The sequence below is a fragment of the Schistocerca nitens genome, chromosome 6 (assembly GCF_023898315.1).
Source record: "Schistocerca nitens isolate TAMUIC-IGC-003100 chromosome 6, iqSchNite1.1, whole genome shotgun sequence".
Lineage (NCBI taxonomy): Eukaryota > Metazoa > Arthropoda > Insecta > Orthoptera > Acrididae > Schistocerca > Schistocerca nitens.
The window spans coordinates 176,399,253-176,421,304 of NC_064619.1; the positions used below are offsets into that span (position 1 = coordinate 176,399,253).

The 22,052-nt window shown below is 41.5% G+C and overlaps 1 protein-coding gene across 2 annotated transcripts in view; it reads right to left on the reverse strand.

The window, feature by feature from the left end:
* Positions 1–22,052, reverse strand: part of LOC126262433 (NBAS subunit of NRZ tethering complex-like) — a 412,445-nt gene that overhangs the window by 312,124 nt on the left and 78,269 nt on the right. For both annotated transcript variants that reach the window (XM_049959075.1, XM_049959074.1), the window contains exons 11-17: positions 20,831–21,019; positions 4,653–4,778; positions 2,085–2,220; positions 1,903–2,009; positions 1,549–1,641; positions 1,154–1,470; positions 560–770 (exon numbers count right to left, since the gene is read on the reverse strand). In XM_049959075.1, coding sequence (XP_049815032.1) covers positions 560–770; positions 1,154–1,470; positions 1,549–1,641; positions 1,903–2,009; positions 2,085–2,220; positions 4,653–4,778; positions 20,831–21,019 — 1,179 coding nt within the window. The remainder of the gene's footprint in view (positions 1–559; positions 771–1,153; positions 1,471–1,548; positions 1,642–1,902; positions 2,010–2,084; positions 2,221–4,652; positions 4,779–20,830; positions 21,020–22,052) is intronic.

The window sequence follows — 22,052 nt, forward strand, 5'->3', positions numbered from 1 at the left end:
ATTTCATCATCACTGATGACTACTTGTGTGTGACAATGCTGGTTGTTTTGAATATTGGGTCACCGAATGCCAGTAGTTCAGCATTGTGGTTTGGAGTTCTGCATGGCAGGTAGCAACAATTACAAGCAAAGCATAGCAGAGTTGTGGCAGCTTACCAGTGTAAATTCATGCCAAAGTAAATTTTCCTTGATTATTGGTAGTGCTGGTGCTAGAGGAAGGAGTTACAGTCATGTGAGCTATGTAAATTGGGATAAAGACTTTTGTAACTTGGTGCAACTGAAGTCATGACTGTACATCTACAAAACTGAAGAACACTGGGCCTCAACAATACATTAATATTTTACCCAATTTATCTGTTATTCATTTACAGATGTGCCAGCCTCACTCAGAGTGTTATTATCTTACACCAAGTCTTCTATAAGAGATCAAATGGTGGCACACAATGTACTGACAGCTGCACTACAGGTAAGATGAAGCAAGTTTAACAGGTCAAGACTGGATGGTTGGTCTTCAAAGAGGCAGAGAATCAGTCCAAAGCAAAACAAGAGCAAACACTTACCACAACATTACGTTCCTTTCCAAGGTTTAGCAGGTTTAAAGCATGATCAACAATCCCACTTCTTGATTCAAGCTGATGAACTTGAAATCTGTACCATTTTGTTATTAGTTCTGGTTCAAGATTTTCAATGGGGCACTGGAACTGCTTTAAATCTGGCTCCTCCTCATACAAAAATGTGGATCCATCATCCTGAGTTATATCAAGAGCACATCTACAACAAAAATTGCAGTAAGAGGTTTGTGTATATTTTTAAGCTGAATAAAATTTGAGAGTAACTGCCAACAGCACTAACGTCTTAGAGCAAATTACAAAGTCTTATAATGACAATAATAAGTATTCATTTTTCACTGTAGTTTCTCTATCTTAAGTTTTAGCTTTTCTACAGTTTCCATGAACCTTGCTGAGAATAATCATGTTGCTAAGGTGAAACATTTATTATATTTTGTGCTTAAGACATGCAGACATGTAGGAATCTTAACAGATTTGAAAATTAATATGTTTCAGAGGTAGGAGAAAAACCAAATCTGCTTTTAATTTTTCCACAGACAACTTTCATTTAACTTATTTAGTAACATGCCATTTATAAACACATACTGAAACTCAGGATCTTCAAAGCATTCCTTCTTGCGCAGCTGCGCTTGCTCTATTAGAACAACACCACCTTCAACTCCACATTCTGGAAGAATACCCTGATAATTCACTGGATCCATAGTTTCAGGAAAACTGGACAAAACAGGTAGCCAATGTGGCAGTACCACTGAACCATGGTATGTAAACATGTGTTGCACTGCTTCGCAGTTTCCTTCTCTCGCAAACTCCACAACTGATACCATGAGCGGTGTTGAGCGAAATCTCTGATAGAATGAGGAATCATACAGTGAATCTGCCAAGTGTGGTCCACCCATAATTATCTGCAAAAAATAAGGTTCCATTAATGAAGTGGACAAAGTACTGTTTGTGACTCAACACCAAACTTCAGGAATACATACCTCATATGTACGCAGCATATCAAGGTAATGTAACAGCAATATCCTGAATTTCAATAGTTCCTTCTGGTCATTATTTAGCTTATGTGGATTGATCTGTCAAAAAACCATTTAATTCATCATCTTGCAATGTGGTTTGCATCATTAAAAGCTAAAATCAGGCATTATACAAAATCAATTATGCCATTTGGCTTGCTCCCATTAAATATAATTTTCTTCCAGTGGATTTAACTGCAGATTCTTAGTACAGTATTGTGTACATTTTTTTGTAATCAAACAGTATTCCCCTTGAACATTTCTTAGCGTTACTGGATATGTACATTTCTGAGGGAACTGTTACTGTGCATTTGGCTTTACCTTCCGCAGTAGATGATTATTCCTCTCTTCTGATTTTGTTGCATCTAGATCATCATCATCATAATCCAGATCAGGATGTTGCAGAATAAAATGGCCTCCATCAATTCCTGTAATAAAAGTAATTAACTCTAAGAAAATGAGAGTACAAAATTATTTTCAACAGCAGAATGTATCAGAAATACCTTCTCCCACAGCCACCACTGTTTCCAAATTGATTCCTTTAAGACCAAATTCCAGAAGTTCTCTTGCTGCTGCAAAGCTCTCGGGCACTCTTTCTATACATTCTCTAAGTACCCACGAACGTTTGGTTATCTTGCTCTAACATTGAACAAGAATTTTTCATCAATGCATGTATTTTAGAAGTTCAAATATCCTTATTATTTATATTAGAATGATAATTTGCATGATTAAGAGAAAGAGTGAATTAAGACAAAGAACAAATTATACAGTATTAGTATGAAAAAGAAATACCTTGGAAAGAATACAGTTAGTGACATGAGAAAATGTAACATGTCACCATATACAGATAACAGAATGCAGTTTCCAGTGTGTAACCATTCGAAGAGATGTCATTTTACTCTTAAGCAAAATGAATTCCAATACAATTACCAGTGTGTAACCATTCAAAGGGATGTCACTGTACTCTTAAGCAAAATGAATGTCAGGTTTAGGTGACTCAACACATACTGAATTATTCATTTAAAACATTCAAATCGCACAAACTAACTGACAAGAGAATAATATTCTGTTTTCAACCATTTAAATTATAGTGTTGCCTCCACCTAATCATAGGTAACTCAAATAATTTGCTTCTATTAACATGATATTGTTATCAGTTTCAGATTTACATAGGAAACTGTAGTTTGCCTTCTTGTTCATAAACCAGTCTTCACTACTGAAGTAAATTCAATGATGTATATTATCTTGACAACCCAACAGTAATGACAGCACTTTAGGACATTGGGCTATAGTCAAATCAAATCCAAAATGTGGACGACACAGTAATGAATGATACATAATAGTAGCAGTACCATTATTCAAGTCCAACAATAAAGATAGCAGATCTTGAAAATTTATAGATAATCAGCAAAGGAAATGAGATAAATAATAAATAGACGTGAGTGAGACTGGATTTTCTGCACTATGAAAGATAAATTATACTGTTACATGCTTTCCTTTCTGTACTTCAAATCATCTTATTTTATGGCCCCCAACATTATAAATAATATTTGTGGAACCATTTTAAATGACAATGGAGATAAGTCATTATTACAACTGCACCATAAAACCACCCACGCTAGTTGGTTTTGGTCATCCAATCTTTTTTTTTTTTAAATGAGGAAAAATACAAAAAATCTGCCCACATCCAACCTCCATTTTGAAATATCTAAAAAAATAAATTTATTTTCCGATTAGAAAAATAATAATATTCTTAGCCAAAGCACTTTTGTACAAAGAATCTGTGAATCTATATTAACTTCAATGTAGCTGCTACCCTGTATGACAAAGTATATTGAAACAGACAGTGACAGATCTTCATCAAATGGTTGCCTCATCTGTTTCCTCATCATCTCTTACAACAGCACTGTAGATAACCAAAGGGAGCACACTAGTCAGAAGCTCCAAATTACTCACCATTTAACCAGATCTGTTAACTAACTGTACCTCAGTCAAATGAGTGTCCCCTCTGTTTGCTTCAGCTGGCTCTGATTGCTCATTGGCTCCTAAGGCAGTATCAGAGAGAGCAAGGGGAGGGGGGGGGGGGGGGTTTGTACTACTTACGTCAGCTTACTCACTGTTTAACCAGATCTGTTGGCCAACTCAAGTGTCATCGGTATGATCAATGTTTCCATTTGAACTGTGATGCAGATGGCATTGAAGTTGGACTGTGTTTGATCATTCTACATGCTATGCATTGGGTTCTCTCACAGATGAACGAGAATGAAAATTTTGAATTCATTTTCCAATTACCTATGTCTTACCCTTTAAAAACATTTCCATTATGGGTACTACATGGGTGTTCCTGTCCTAGCACAACCACAAACTTCATAGAGTCACAATGCCATAATAAAATTCTGATAAACTCTTGTTTAAGTAGTATTTAAATCCTTTAGAAAATTTGCTAGATGATTTGGAACTTATAGTAAAATTAAAACTTTTGGGACTGTCTGATCTGGTAGTGATGATATAGCAACAAACATCCTTCTGCAAACTAGGTCATCAGAAATGGAGTAAAAGTTCTGACAGGGTAAAGAAATTGACTATGTAATTTTCAAAGAAACTATCTGAGCATTAATACCAGCTTGTTTTGGGAAACCACAGAAAAACTAAATCAAAATGGTCCTTCAGGGATTTAACAGCACTCCTGAATGAGAGTCTAGTGCTTCAACCACTGCATCACCTCACTCAGTCACAACATTATATATGGCTTTAATGTTAATTATTAACTTCTGGAATGTGTGACTAAAATCTTGTGCATGAAGAGTATTCAAGTGCCTGAGGACCATCATCATGGAAAGGACACCTCACCTTATAGAGGCGACGTTGAGTTGCAGGCATGCACAACAAAAAGACTGCTATACACTTTGGCTTCTGGCCAAAAGGTCTTCTTCTAAAGTAGAAAACACACACACACACACACACACACACACACAGTAACTGCCTCTGGCCACAACATATTCAGCTTCAAGAAAAATCAGGTTCGTGTCCTTACAAATTTAACAAATTAAATATTAATGAAAGAAACTTACAAGATAATCATGAATTGTGGCAATTGAAACAGAACTATTTCTCCACTGCCTCTGGTATACAAGATCACAGTCCAAATTATATGCTTTGGCTAATGCAAGTGCTTCCCCATATTCTTCATTGTCTATCTGCCAACAGATACACGAAATGATGATAAATTTAAAATTCATATAATACGCAACACCTCAAGTTAACAGTATTTCCTGAAAAGCCCAAATTTCTTAACACGAATTTGCACCAAAGGGCTTCAAATGTCTTATTCCTATTGCAGAAGATATAAGGCTACTACATACACAATGTTTACAACATGCTGTCAATCTGACATAGAGGTCAGTGATGCTAAATCTGGAACACTCATCTGTGTTCTCTCCTGAAACAGAAACTGATAAGCAAGGCACATTTATTGTGTTAATTACCACATGTAGAACACTCCTGGAGTGCCAAGGTTCTGCATCACCTGAAAATACGCAATGAGTTGCACTGAAACAATGGATGGTACTATAGTTTCAAATAAGTTTTAATAATATAAAAAATGGCCATACACATAATATGAGGTCATGAGATACCAGCTTATTTAGTGTTGTAAAATGTTACATAAAGACACAAGGAGAATACTTCAGTATTGCAATTGCCTACATCACGTAAAAATATACTGAGAAGTCTGAAGATACCTCACAGCTTACTATGGAGTAGATCACACTTGACAAATAAAAAGAGCAGAAAGCCTCTGCCAATTTGAATTTGTGCCCTGATCATTGACACAGACAAACACAGAATAATTTTCTTTTTTTATTTTACTGAGTTAGACAAGTGACAAAGAGACATTCATAAACTGAAATCACTTATTAAACTATGTATGTATAAATTTTGTAAATCACTTGTCAAACTATTTACGTATAAATTTTGTGTCTGCAAAAGTACTTTCTCCATTCAATTATTCATGAAAACATCACGTTCCATAAATCACATCATGTTTGGTTTAAAGGGGGTGGAGGGGGAAGGAGGGGGGGGGGGGGAGGACCAGGCTGTGAGGTCATTGGTCCTTTATTCCCAGTAAAATAATTACACAAGGGAAAGAAGAAAAGAAAGGAGATGTACAACACAATAACAGGAGAAAGGAAGAACCAGAAGAATGACAGAAGGACAACCAACACTACTATGGACAAAACAGGAAAAGAAACCGACAGAGAGAAGCAAGAAACAGGAAGAAGGGGTAAAAACAAGAGAGCTGATGACCGTGGCTGGCCGACCACAAGAATAAAAAGGAAAAGCCAACCACTCTGCGACACATTAAAACATCCACCCTAAAAGCATTAGAGTGGAGAGCACAAAGAGACAAAGGACACGCGCTAAAACTTATATAGAATGATAAAACCCACCATCACGTATAAAACGTAAAACTAAATTAGCCAATGAGGCGTTGTCAGCTAAAATTAATGGCAATGAGTCCGGTAACTGAAAAGTCCAAAAAAGTCCATCACGGGGCAGCTCACCAAGATATGGGTCACTGCCAGCCGGGTGCCACACCGACACTGAGGTGGGTCATCACGGCGGAGAAGGCAGCTGTGTGCCACCCAAGTGTGGCCAATGCAGAGCCAGCAGAGAACCACAGAGACCCTGCGAGAGGCCCACATGGAGGACTGCCACACATTTGTCATCTCCTTAATGGCACACAGGTTGTTGTTATGCCGTTTCGCCTCCCAAAGCCACAAAACCTTGTGGAATAGTACAGAACGCAGGTCAGTTGCAGAGAAGCTAACCTCCATCAGCGGTTTCTGCATAGCCTGTTTGGCCAGCCTGTCAGTAAATTCATTGCCTGGGATTCCAACGTGACCTGGGGTCCAGACAAACATCACTGAATGCGCTCCCAAAGTAGGTGGTGCGGGAGCAACAGGGAGGGAAGTGACCCCCACTGTCAAGGGGGCAGGTGTAGTCTTCTGGTTCTGAGAGGCAACAGGAATGTGAGGAACTGATGGGGCGACAACTGTTCTTGTAGCAGCAGCCTAAGAGGAGATCATAGCCACAGGACATAGGTGCTCAAATTCCCTCTTAAACTCAGTGTAGGTCAGTCAGTCCAGGGTCTTATATTCCATGATTTTCCTCTCTTTCTGTATAATCCTGTAGTCTGGTGAGCAAGGTGATTCGATGCCCTTGCAGTTGACAGATATGGGAGGTGGGGCACATGGAGTATTTGGATGTGATGGACGTCCACAATCTCGACTTGTGATGCTGAAAGTACAGCATCAAGACATACGGCCGAACTTCCAGTACTTAAAGCACCACATTGGGGGAGGGATATATGGCTTGACGTCACAGCGGTAGACCATCACTTTGACCTTCTCTACATCTACATTTATACTCTGCAAGCCACCCAACGGTGTGTGGTGAGGGCACTTTATGTGCCACTGTCATTACCTCCCTTTCCTGTTCCACTCGCGTATGGTTTGCGGGAAGACCGACTGCCAGAAAGCCTCTGTGTGCACTCGAATCCCTCTAATTTTACATTCGTGATGTCCTCGGGAGGTATAAGTAGGGGGAAGCAATATATTCAATACCTCATCCAGAAACGCACCCTCTCGAAACCTGGACAGCAAGCTACACCGCGATGCAGAGCACCTCACTTGAAGAGTCTGCCACTTGAGTTTGCTAAACATCTCCGTAACGCTATCACGCTTACCAAATATCCCTGTGACGAAACGTGCTGCTCTTCTTTGGATCTTCTCTGTCTCCTCTGTCAACCTGACCTGGTATGGATCCCACACTGATGAGCAATACTCAAGTATAGGCCAAATGAGTGCTTTGTAAGCCACCTCATTTCTTGATGGACTACACTTTCTAAGGATTCTCCCAATGAATCTCAACCTGGCACCCACCTTACCAACAATTAATTTTATATGATCATTCCATTTCTATCATTCCGTACGCATACTCCCAGATATTTTACAGAAGTAACTGCTACCAGTGTTTGTTCCGCTATCATATAATCATACAATAAAGGATCCTTCTTTCTATGTATTCGCAATACATTTCATTTGTCTATGTTAAGGGTCAGTGCAATGTGTCACCCTCAAACACCAAGATGAAGGCACCAGTGGCAACCTTATTATCCCTCGGACCCCGATGGAAATGCCGGATGAAATGAACACCTCGCTGCTCTAAACTGGCTAGCAGCTCTTCGTCAGACTGCAGAAGGTCCCTGTGAAAATAAAACCCTGGACCATATATAAGCTCTTATTGGGTGTGACGAGAACAGAAACATCCCCCTAACTTGTCACAAGCGAGTAATGCATGCGACTGGGCAGAAGTTACTGTTTTGATCAAGACTGACCCAGAGCGCATTTTGGACAAGCCCTCCACCTCCCCAAACTTGTCCTCCAAATGCTCAACAAAAAACTGATGCTTCATGGACATGAATGATTCCCTGTCAGCTCTCACACATACGAGGTACTGGGGAGAATAAGCTTCACTACCATCCTTAGCCTGGCGTTCCTCCAGTAGTGTGGCCAGGGAGGGGAACAATTTGGTGTCATATTTCTTAGCACTGAAGGAAGACTTTGCCCGGTTAGAGACTGCTGGCGGCGGACCACAAGCAAGAGATGATGCACTATGCTTCATGGCATGTCATCTGCCGTGATGCCACACTCCGACCAGGGACCCTCCCCATGGGCGCCACCCAGCCTCAGCAAGGGCCACCTGGCAGGATGGCCATTGCCGGGAGTCCCGATGCCCCAGGGAGTTGGGCATCTACTCCATGGCATACATGGGGAGTTAACAGCGCAGGCATCAGCAGAGCAATCCCTGTGCTGTCAAGGGGCTACAACCAACAAGTAAATGGCAGCCCCACCACAACGGACTGGCTACCGTTCTGGATATGAGGTACTAACCATGTCATAACCAACATGTCACTAAAATTAATTTACTGACACCACATGAGGAGACAGTGCTCAGAGTTATTGTGTCAGCCACGTGGTAGCCATCGTCAACTGCTCTGTTACTTTAGTTAGTAGAGAGAGAACTGCCTGCCCGTGCAGAGATGGCCACTGATGAATGGCTCCAAGGCCTAGCACCTGTGCCAAGAAACATCCCCCCCCACCCTCAAAAACCATATCGTGTGTAACGTTCGTTGAGGAGTTTTCCTGTGACTTGTGTGATTGGTGTAAGGGGTAACACATGGAGTAAATCTACAGGCTAGCATAGGTAAAAAGTTACTATGTTTGTTGGTTCAGGGGTGGAGTGTAGCTGTGCACACTTGGGTCAGAAGTGCTGCGAAGAGTTTCCTCCCCCCCTCCATCCCACCCCCACCCCCAGACACACGGCCTGTACCACTGCACAAAGAGGCATCATTAAATATTGTTATAGTGCCCATTTTTTCGTAAGAAGTAAAACTGTTACCAGCTGTTGTACTATCTGAAAGTATCTGAAGGTAACACCATGCGTTGATTCAGCTTACATAACAGATCAGCTGGAGCAACACACTCCACAAGGATATGAAATATTATCATGGGTCCTCCACAGGGACACTGGGGTGTGTCTGCTTATCACAGGACAGACTCTTGGGCAAGTTTGGTGTGGCTGATACATCATCTTTTTTTGTGCCTTTGTCCCACACCGGTGCAGTCAGCATGGTATTTAATGAATTTGGCATGGCTAATTTATGGGGTGCCCAGACGCCCTTCCTATTGCCACCCTGTAGCCCCTCTGAACAGAATTTATGTACCTCAACATTGTCTGTGTAGTATTATTTACGTGAAAGTGAATGAAAGTTTTCCAAATGTTTGTGAATTGCGTAACTGAGGTGGGACTTGGGGACCAACCCCGTATTCACCTAGTGGGATGTGGGAAATGGTCAAATAACCAGATCCTGGCTGGCCAGCTCACTGACCGTCATTATTAATCTGTCTGCTGAATTTGATTCGAGGCTGGAGCAACTCCCCATACTGGACACTGTGCTTTAACATGCATGATTATTCAAAAGGTTGGTTGGTTGGTTAAAGGGACCAAAGTACTAGGTCATCGGTCCCTTTTTCCTCTAACAGACACGTCTACATGACTGTAGATCAGAGACAGCCAACCATACAAAATGCAGGGGAAGAAAACCCCCAAGATCTATGAAAGGTCAACGAAGGCGATACAAGGGACATAAAGGAGAAAGTGAGACATCAGAGGAAAGGTAGGCAAGACGTCCCATCTAGGGAGCAGCCTGAAGTCCCTGAAAGCATAGTGAAGTGTGGGGACGTACATCAATTTGTCCCTGCTACTTACTAGAGATGTATCACCAGAAATTGTCTAGGGAAGACTAGCAGCATTGACAGAGCAAGAGAAGCACAGACAAAAGGTGAACAAGTCTAACAGACCATGCAAGAGGAGGGAAGCAGAATAAAGGAGCAGGTAGGGTGAGGACTGGGCTGGACCACCAAACCCAGACAGCTGCAATCTGGTCTGGACAGAGGACACAACAGGGTGTTCAGCCTACCCTTCAATGGGCTGATAAGGTTAAATGGCCTTACCTTAAAGAGAGTGATAAAGGCCCCTATCATAAATAAAACATAAAACTAAAGTCAGGCACTGAGGCATCATCTCCTAGCACCAGGGGAAGTGAGTAAGGGAGATCGAGAGTCCAGCGCAGGGCAGCTAGGTTGGGACAGTCTAGCAAAATGTTGACCACTGTCGAATGGGAATCACAATGACAGTGGCATGGGGTCCTTGTGACAGAGTAGATGACCATGAGTCAGCCAAGTATGGTCGACATGGAGCTAGCAAAGGATGGTAGAGTTGAGCGAGCAGCCTGCATGAAGGAGCTCCACAGATTCGTAGTCTCCTTTACCACCTGTAGTTTGTTTGGTGAACTCAGAGTGAGCTGTTCCATATTACAGATTCCTAAAACTTGATGGCATAATACTGATTGGAGATCAGTTTCTGTAGTATAGATCTCAAGATTCGATTTACTGTTAGCCAGTTTGGCCAGGCTATCAGTAAATTCATTCCTCACAGGATCCCAATGTGGCCATGGGTCCAGACTGAATCCTAGATGGCAATGACAAAGGGGTGGTGAGGGTAGCGCTTGCAAACTGCTCATGGAGTCGCTGCAGATGAGAATGGACTCACCGTTGCAGGAAAAGATTTGCTCAAGAGTACAAGAGATGGCCATTAATCCCACAGTGGAAACACTACAGCCATCTGGCAAGGAGCACAGTTCAGTTTGCCCTATGTGGATATAAACAGACCCCATGTGACCAGCAACCATCAAGCCATCGGTATAGATGACTTCTGAACTCCAGATTGCACCACAAATAGGGAAAAATGGTGACAGAGGGCCTCGGGAGGAACTGAGTCTTTCACACCTTGTGAAGTTCTGGACGAGAGATGCACCATGTGGGGCCGGAGGAGAGGTGGAAGAGGAAACAACTGGAGTTCAGAGAGGAAGGACTGGATGTGGATTCCGATAGTAATCCTTGATCTGTGCCACCGTTGTGGGAGATGGATTTCCATGTTTGGAAAGAGGAGATGGTAGTTTGGATGATTGGGGGAGCTGAAAATGTGGGTAACATAACCAACAAGCTGTTGATGGCACCTGATGTGCAATGAAAGTGCCCCAGTCTCCACGAGTAAGCTGTTCATAGGCTTAAAACGAAAGGCTCCTGCCACAAATCAAACCCTGCAGGGATGTATCAGATCCAGTCCCAACAATTCTGAAGGCAGTGCCCAACAATATGTCGGACTCCCAAAATCAAGATGGGATTATATCAGAGCTTTGTTAACTTTCAAACGAGTAGAGTGACCAGCACTCCAGCTGTTGTTACTCAGGAAGCGAAATGTATTAAGGTGCAGCCAGCACTTTTGCGTAAGCTGGCAAATATGGGGACTCCACAGCAACTGAGCATCGAAGACCAGTTCTAAAAGGCGATAAGTCTCCACTACATTGAGCAGTTAGTCATCGAAATAAAGGTCTGAGTATGGGTGAACAGTACAATGTTGACAGAAGTGCACAATGCTGAAAACCGAAAGCCACAGCTGAGGGGCCATGCCTGCAACTTTCACATGGCAGCTTACAGTTGATGTTCAGTGACACCCACGCTAGAAGAGCAATACTAGAGGCAAAAATCGTCAGTTACAAGGAGGGTGATACTGAGGACCCCACAGCTGTTGCTATACCAACTCGAACCTGGAAAGTACAATGCGACAGGAAGGTCTGGATAAAAATCGAGAGCAAACCCCAGAGACCCCGCTCATGCAAGGTAGCACGGATGTGGTGCCGCCATGTGGTGTCATTAGCTTTTGCAGGTCAAAGAAGACAGCTATAAGATGTTGACATCCAGCAAAAGCTGTTTGGATGGCAAACTCCAAATAAACCAGATTATCATTATTATAATGGCCTTGGCAAAAACCACCCAGGGATGAAGCCAGAAGACCCCAAGACTCAAACAGCCAACACAGGTGCTGGTTCACCATGTGTTCAAGCATCTTACAGAGAACATTGGTGAGACTAGTTGGGTGATACCTGTCCATCTCTAAAGGGTGCTTATCCAGTTTGAGCCCTGGGACAATGATGCTTTCTCACCATCATGATAAAAACTTGCCCTTGCTCCAGATGCAGTTAAAAGATGACAAGGATATGACACTGACAATGCAATGGTAGGTGCTGGATCATTTGGTTGTGGATGCGGTCCAGCCTTGGGGCTGTATCAGGGCACTAGACTATGGCACTGACCAATTTCTGTTTTCTGAATGGACTATTATATGGCACCAGGTGGCATACAGCACAAGATAATGGCTTTCACTCCACCTGCTGTTTTAGGACACGAAAGACAGCCCCAGATGCAGACGCTCGGGTATAGAGCAGAGTAAAATGTTCAGTGACGGAATCTGGGTCAGCATAGACAGCACCATTCAAGGTAACACCGGGTACACCTGCAGGTGTCTGGTATCCATAGAGATGTCTGATCTTTGCCCAAATCTGCGAAGGGGAGGTACACAGTCGAATAGTTGAAACATATCACTTGCAGCATCCTTGTTTCCATCGATTTATTAGGTTGCGGACCTGTGCATGGAGCTGTTTAAAGACAATAAGGTGCTCCATTGATGGACAGCGCTTATGAGTGTGGACAGTCTGCCTACAATCTGAATGGCCTCTGTGACTTCTGATGACCACCAAGGTACTGTCTTCTGTCAGCGTGGGCCTAAGGAACAGGGGATTGCCAAATCATCTGCCGAAAGAATGGCTGTAGTTGTATTCTGGACTGCCTCGTCAATATATCCTCACAGCAGGGAGCTAAGGGCAACAGCACAGGCAAAAGCAGCCCAGACAACACTGTTGAGAGGCCACCACAAGAACGACACTCAGGGAGGGACAGGAAGACCCAGGAAGTGGTCACTACAACACAGGTCATCAAGGACTCTCCAGTGGATAGATGGGAGAAGACCAGGGCTGCAAATGGAAAGGTCAATGGCTGAGAAAGTTCCGTGAGCTACAGTGAAGTGTGTGGGGGTATAGACATTAAAGAGGCAAAGGTCAAATTGTGCCAGTGAGTTTCTGCGATCGAGATCTTTACCACAGGCAGCAATTGCGGTTCCACCCCACAAAGGGTTATGGGCATTGACATCATCCAAGATTAGGAAAGGTGGGAGGTGCTGAGAAACCAATGCAAACAATATGTCCTGAGACACTTCACCATTGGGAGGAAAGTAAACATTGCAGATGTTAATACCCTGACATGCCCTTATCCAAACAGTCATAGCCTCCAAAGGTGTATTAAGAGACATAAGTTCAATATAGAGTGCCCAGAATATAAGTGCAAACTCCACCTGACACCGTCACAGATAGCATGATCCTTATAATATACCCAGTACCCACGAAGGGCTTGGGTCCACTATTCTGGAAGCCAAGTCTCCTGAAGGTCAATGTAGAAGGTGGGGGAAGTACTTAAAAGAAGATGTAGCTCAGCCAGGTGGTGGAAAAAACCACAATTCCACTATAGAATAATTTGTCAATGTACTGTGAGGCCATGAAGGAACCACAGAAGCAAGTTATGTCCTAGGGTCACCTGCTGCCACAGGGTGAGGGGTTATGGCATCAATACACTTAGGTTCCAGGTTCAGTCGTATGGTGCGAGCCAAGCCTCAGGAGCCGAAAGAATCTCCATCTTGGTCACAGGAATAAAATGGGCATGATCTGCTGGCAAGGGGGCCACTGAGATATCCTCCTTCTTGGAGGACTTTTTCTTATATTTCCTCTCCTTAAAGGATTTCAATGATTGTGAGGGCTTCTCTGAATCAGTTTCAGGTAAAGACTATGATCACAAAGCGTTGCGACCAGCAGCCTGTGGCACCTTCAGCCACTGGGCTGAGGGACCCCCACCTGGTGAGAGGAGCCAGAAGAAGGTGATTTGTCACCCACTGGGAGGCAGAACCAATGTCCCTGGTGGGTGGAAAGCCATTGTTTCTAAAGTAGGTTTGGGGGGCAAGCAGCAAGAAGGGAGCCCCCAACCAGGCACGGTCGAGCTGCCCTGAGGGCCCATCATCATAGGATGTGTAACAGGCAAGAGTACCATCGCCGAAGGGGGCGATGTGATTGCAGCTGTAGCTCACAATGCTGTTTTACATGCCACGTGCAATCGCTTTTATTCGTCTTGGCCTCTTGGTAAGTTAGTTTGTCCAGATTCTTGTAGTCTTGTAGTTTCTTCTCTCTCTGGAAAACAATGAAATCTGCTGAGCAGAGAGAACGGTGCTTTCCACGATTGACACAGACGGGTAGAAGGGCACAAGAATGTTCACATGCAGCACTCATCCACAATCTTTGCAGATAGTGCTAGGATTTCAAAGTGAAGACATATGCCCAAATTTCAGACCCTTCAAGCACCGCATGGGAGGGAGGGAGTGGAGACGAGAGGGATGGGACATATGGTTTCACATTGCATCAGTATAGCATCACCTTGACCTTTTCAGGCAAACAACCAAGATTAAGGCACTGGTAGCGACACAGTTATCTTTTGGCCCCCTATGCTCCTGACGGACAAAGTGTACAACCCATCACTCCAAGTTGGTGTGTAGCTTACCATCAGATTCAAAGAGCACGTCTCAGTGGAAAATGATGGCCTGAACCATATTTGGGCTATTCTGGGGAGTAAGGAGTGACAGTCACTGGTATGCCACCGAGCATGTTACAAGCGAGCAGTGCCCCTGACTGAGCAGGAGATGCTGTTTTGATCAAAACTGAGCCACTTTTTGTTTTAGATATGGCTGCCACTTCCCCAAACTTGTCTTCTAAGTTCTCCACAAAGAATAAGGGCTTTGTAGCCAAGAAGGAATCTCAATCAGTCCTTCTGCAAACTAAGTATTGGAGGGACTATTTGCCTGCTTGCCACTTAGCCCTATATTCCTCCTACAGCATAGCTAGCTGACCAGTAATCCACTGCTCGGAGTCCCTGTGCACCAGTTACAATGGGCACATACTCCTTGGTATACATGGGGATTTTTCAGCTCGGACACCAACAGTGCAATCCCTGCGTGGTCAGGGACTACAACCCTGCAGGTACTTGACAATCCCCCCCCCCCCCCTCTCCGCCTCAACAGGGTGGCTACCATGCCAGATTTTGGGTGTATTATCTTATTAAACAGAAGGGTGCAAAGATGGAAAGGCACAGAGGTGGTGCATACACCACATTGGGCAAACCTTCCCTGCACAATCCACACTTCTGGAGAATTCTGAAAATTGGTGGCAGGCCAAACCCAACAATGGGGATCATAAATTCATTCAATGAAAAGTTGTAGAAAATGCCAGAAGTGTAACCAGATTTCCAATCATGAACCAGGTCCAAACAGGTTTGGCACCAAGAAAACCATCTGATGGAGAGCCAGAGGGGAAAAGGGATAGTGGAAGTATTACTGCAAAGGCTGGGGCCCCGTGGTAGCCTAACACACACTCACACAAGAGTTGTGAGCCACCTTGGGAATATTACAATGGGTTGGTGTGGCTGAGGTATAAGAGACATATGATTGTGGCTTTTTTTTGAAAGGCTCAGAACGAAATTTGAAATTACTTAGCAGTCTCTTGAATTGCTTGCACGTTCAGGAATAAGCGGTAGTTTGCCATTCCTTTCCTCCAGGCCATCATAATTCAGCGCCACAGATGTGTCCTTAGATTGGTCTCTGGGATGCCCAGATCTAAAGTAGCCATTGAGCTTGCCGCCTTAGACAGCCTGTCAGTGAGTTTGTCACTAGCCACAATGAGGTGGCCAGTTTCCAAAAGAAAAATACGGAGTTTCCAGCTCCCTAAATTCAAATAACAGATTATAGTTACTGGAGACCAATAAGTTTTGTGAGTAGTATTGTTCTATCAACATAGCAATAAAGAACATCATTGACTTTGGAGCAGTCTGTGTATACAACTCGAAAAATGTGGATAATCGTTAAGTACTGAGCAGAGTTTGTTGGTAAATGGTGGGAACAGTGTTTTCCTTGGGACTGTAAAGCACGTCCACACATACTACATGGTGGGGGATACACCAGTAGGAAGCTCAAGATTTACTTTTAAGTATATAAGCAAGTGGAAAATATAAATTCTCTACAAATATCCTCAGGCCACAGCTCAGCTGGTCTGCCTGTTCAGGGAGGATTGATGAACAGTAGGATCTTCTGATTTTGTAACATAGTAGGGTACTAATGATATTTACATCTCTGCTTGACTGTGACCACGTACTTGATCAGGAGTTGCTGGCACCTGACTCTCAAAGGTGGGGCATCCAGTCCTGCAATGAGAATTGAATGGATTTGTGCAAAAAGGCTTTTGTTTCTAGTTTTATTTCACTATGGTGTACATGGCCTAATAACTGAATTATGGATGGTGCTGTTTAATAACAAGTGACACATTCATAATGTAAGAGAGGTTTTTTTTCATACAGTTAGCCTTTAGTTGGCATAGTTGAGATAACCAATTTGGTTGGTTGTCAATTAGCAGACCTAAAAAAGGCAGAATTGTTCAACAACCTGTAGCAGCTGATCTAAGTCAAGATCAGTGTGGGGATGTGCTGATCTGAGTCTGTATGGCATGAGATTTTGCTGGTGAGAAATAATACCCATTATTCTGGTTCCAGTCATATGTCTTTTATATAGTTCTCTGAAGTTGACACTCCACAATGTATTATAGTGTACAGGTGTAACATAAGCAGAAATCATAATGTATAGTGCTATAGACTCCACAGAAGTTATAATATTGCTATCACAAGGAGGATATTCTGCTACCTGCAGAACCCCATTCTCTTGAATGTATTGACATCTAGGAAACGTTCACACTTGGACTCAAAATGAAATGATAATGAAATCAAGACCCTAAGCTGTTGCCAGGCGTTGATATACATCAACGGGGACAGTTGAAAATGTGTGCCCCGACCGGGACTTGAACCCGGGATCTCCTGCTTACATGGCAGATGCTCTATCCATTTGAGCCACTGAGGGCACAAAGGACAGTGCGACTGTAGGGATTTATCCCTTGCACGCTCCCCATGAAACCCACATTCCCAACTTAATGTCCACACACTACATTCGTAGTGCCCCTGCCCACTACACTTATTACTCGTGGCAGACAATTTTACCGAGACCCGTAAGAGTTCGGGCAATGCATGTGCATCCAGCACAGAAGGAGGTGGTCAATGGCCGGTGATCCTTAACTATATAAAGACGGTCCAACTGATAAAGAGTTCTCTTTATAAATAATTCTCTTTCAAAACTGGCTGGCAGCCGGAAAAAAAAAACTTTATGTAATGTGAATAAAATTTACTAATGGCATGTTGTATTTTGCACCTTTTGAAAGTCAAAGAATGCAGAAAGCAGGTGTTAGCAGTCAGCATATTTGTCACGGACTGCAGATTCAAGGATCAGAATATGGTCAATGGTAGGCAGGGTGTCTCAGAAACCATGTTGGAATTTAAAACAAGATTTTTAGAATCCAGGCACCAACAAAGTGCCCATCCTTTCAAACAATTTACAGACACTGGCTGTTGGACAAATTGAACTGCAGTTATTTCTGTATGTGCATATTTCCCAGTTTTAAGATGGGCATTATGATGGAAATTCTTCTTGCCATATTCAATTAAAAACCACTAAGTTATTATTTTTACTTATTGCATTTGATGGTGTATAATGCTGACATACATAAGTTCACAGTTTTGTATTTGTTTACTAACAGACACCCATGCAATTGCATAAGACATGATTTATGCCAAGAACAAAAACACAGAAAATACAGAGGAAACAGACATAAAAAAAACCATGCTGTGATATATAGTAAATAAGGTATCATGAAATTATTGACAAAAAACAGTATCTGGAACCAAACAGCACACATGTAATAATGTTTTACATTGTTTATAAAGGATGCTATTTTTGCATGATTTAGAATCAAAGAAACCACTGGTGATGGCGATATTATTGCTGAAACTAGTTTGGGAATAAATAAATAACAAAAGTGCTTTGCATCAAGGCGTACCCACAGTCCCATATTGTTGTTTTCTACACAAACATGGACCAATGGAAGAATTTAAAATAAAATTATTGATTGTGCATTGTGTTGGATCATGGGGGAGTATTCTGACACAAATCTGAAGGGCTATTGAGTCTCTATTAATTAAAAAGGACATAAGTTTCTAGGTGTAAGGAGCACAAGCATAAAGTGCTGCATTTTGCCAGGCATTGATGATCTGTGAAGGTAGTGCACTGGCTGCTCAATGCAGGCATTTCTGCAAGATGTGCTGCTAGAAGTTTCATTATATTCAGGGGACTGGTGCTAATGTCTCCATTATCAGAGATTTCTGTATGCAGCCAATGGCCACAAATACAGCAGAGTTTATATTTTATACATGAGAAGATCAGGTGTGTACTCTCATTTTTAATTAAAAATGTGCTTTCACCCAGTCATTTAAATGATATTAAGTAGTTCATTTATGTGTTGTATGTACAGCTTCAAAACGCTCTTCTACATTCTGTAATGGCAGCTGCTGCTTCCTCAGATCGCCATGGTATGGGCTTCCATCTAGGAAGGCCCAAAGAGAAGAAGATTATGGTGTGACTTGCTCTACAGTTTTTCAGGTCCAACTGAAATGTATCCATTTTTTTCTCATCCAGTGAGCTACTGCAATTGCAGAACTGCCATGACTGCTGTCAGGTATTTTTGAGGATCATGAATTATCTGAGACAGCCTTCTCAGTACATTGCACCCACTGATAGCATATACCAGGAGATGGTAGCTTCTGTAGTTATTTTGACTGAGAATACGTACATCACATCATACCTGTACATTCATGGATTCACCTCATTTTTGGTCACTGAGAGTTTTTATTTGCTCTCATGGGGAAAACCTAGGATGGATGTTTGTAATGAATTTACAGAGACGAGTTACTGGAAGCTAACCATAATTAATCTACAGCTAGGAATAAGGTGTTTTATCAAAGACGGTGATGTTAATTAGGTTACTAATGCCACTGTGAGAATTAATGTCTCTTGACTTTTGCATGAGAGTGAATATGAAAATCACCAAAAAATTACAAAAAAAATTATATTTATTTTGAACAAGTTCCTTACATATTTGTAGTTCCTTTTAGTTTTTTCCAACAGTGTCAAATGGTTACACATCTACAACCTTTAGGCACAGTGCTTCTTGGCCACTGTCTACAATATGGTTACTGCCCTCATTCTTATACAGCCATATGGTACAGGCTATGATATCACCATTGCTCATTTCATTACTGTATAAGGGAAGGTTTTTGTCTCGCACCAGCCACATCCACTTTAATCTCTAGATGGCCAAGTTTCATGTTGTACTCAATTGCAAAACACCATCTTTATTGATGAAATGTTATCTTTATTGGTGGTATTATCAGATTTTTTATATCTATATTTTCTTCAATTATATTCTCCCAGAAACTGTTGGCAATCTTGCTGACAGAAGTGTCTTTGAATCTTATTTCTGGCCCATTTTCCAATGTCTGTTCAGCTACTTCCAATTTCTCTGGATAACATAATCACAGACGTATCTTGTATTCAATCCAGCATTGTTCTATTGTCTGCCCAGCATAATACTGTCCATTAATGGCTTACCACAGCAAACTGTAGGATAGTGTTAGCATAGCAAAACAGATGGAAGGCTAAAGAATGTAATGGAATAGCTTTCTTAATGTGCAGCTTCCCCAAGCATTTAATGCTGTGCTATGTTTCCTCCCTATAGAGGTACACAATATATAAATGCATAGTCTCTCTGCACTATGACCGAATACAAACTTCTCCGGCTTTCAGCCTCAGAATGTGGCTTTTACCAGATAAATGAGAGTGTGGAAAGTGTTACGGCTGGCAGAGCAAGTGCATAACAGAACTATGCTGAACTGAACAGCAGAGCTCTTGTTACAATCATTTAAGCCAAAAACACAATTTTCAATACACACTTAATCCCATGTATGCTACTCATGTTGCTATTAAGACGCATGCTCAGTTTTATGTACACCAGAGACAAACAACATCATAAATGTTTCGTAATAAGACTCCATAAATGCAATGTACTGTGAATTCATGCTCTACATTTATATTCTCCATTGTAAGACAATAAGTGATACACCTTGTGATTTTCTTGTGGTACCAGGATTAAACTAACACTGTTAGTTATCTCTTCCATAGTCAATACAAAGGTCCAATTTAAAGAGCAAATCCAAAAATTGCTTGTACAGCAGACATTAACTAATAAAATCCTCACATTTACCCTTGTATGATTACTGCATACATGTTACAGATGTTTATGACAGTAAATGTTAGCAGATTACATATCTAAAACACGAGAACACAAAAGCAGCTAGAAGAAACAAAATAGTAACTCCAGTTCAATAATAATACATTTGATTTATTTCCTATGTCTCTCCCAGTACTTTAATGAAGATACCAGATAAAAAGTATCACATGTAACAGTCACTTGGAGGATTATGAGATTTGTCTTGTATAGATTTGTTATGTTCAGTAAGTTCTTGACAAATTGTGGTTATAATGAGTTATACTAGTCATGAACAAACCATACAAATTAATAAAAACTACAGAATACTCAACAAGCAGAAGAACTGAAAAATTATACAAATGATTAAATATAATTTAAAAAATTTAATACTTAAAAATTATTGTATTCTTATTTCATCTATAAATTTCGTAATACCTTTCTAGCATAAAGTTCTTCTGGTGTGGTACTCTTTAGACCCAAAAGCCTGTATGTTCTATACAGCAATTTCGGTTTTTTCCTTCTTGGTTGGAATCTTTCAATGTCTGTTATCATATACACACCAGAACGTAAAATATATGCAGATTTACTCAAGAGTGAACTTTCTTCTTCATCATCACTGCTCTCCTAAAACAATAATTGTAAATATCCACTATACACAGACTGTTTATAAAACAAAAGTTAAAGCATATACTAATGTGAGTCACGTTAAACAAACTGAAACAGAAATTTCAAGACAGTAAACCTAGAAAAAACTATACAGGGTCTGAAATTTTAGAATAAGGGGGCTTCTTAATTAAATGAGAACAATTAAGAAATGAAAATGGTGTCAAAACAGTAGGCAGAAGAACTTCAAACATATAGCAAACACATGAAAATCAACACTAAAAAGCTACAAAAATTATGTTTAATTTTATCCATATTTTGCAGCTTCAAACATGACTGTATTCAATATGCTGGAAGTATGAATTAAAAAAAGCCTTCGGTCACAACTTTTCATGTTTCATTACAAACACACTGCATTTCAGACCCTGTAGGCTCATCATCAGGTGTTATTTGTCTTAATACATGCTTTATTCTTTCTCTTGAATGGAATGAGGTGAAATGCATATTACTGCCATAAGAGGTTTGATGTTAGGTTATGAATTTCTTAAGTCAAACGTGGAAAATATGTGCGAAATACAGGGAAAAATTAACAATGGGAACTTACTACATAACCCAAGAAAAGTGTTTTTAACTTTTTGACAAGAGTAACATTTGCATACACATGTTTATAAACACTTGAGAGATTTTTTGTGCATGGTGTGATCAAAGACGAATTTATTCATAGTGCCAGAGATCTAATTGTTAAACAATTCACATATGCAAGGAATAACTTTGGAATAGGTCTTTAAAATTACTTAAATAACTGTGGCTTGCAAAACCTTTTAGTTCATTTAACATGGATGCTGACTGAAACTTCCTAGCAGATTAAAACCATGTGCCGGACCGAGACTCAAACTCGGGACCTTTGCCTTTCGCGGGCAAGTGCTCTACCAGCTGAGCTACCCAAGCACGACTCACACCCCGTCCTCACAGCTTTACTTCTGCCAGCATCTCATCTCCTACCTTCCAAACTTTTCAGCGCACACTCCGCTGCAGAGTGAAAATCTCATTCTGG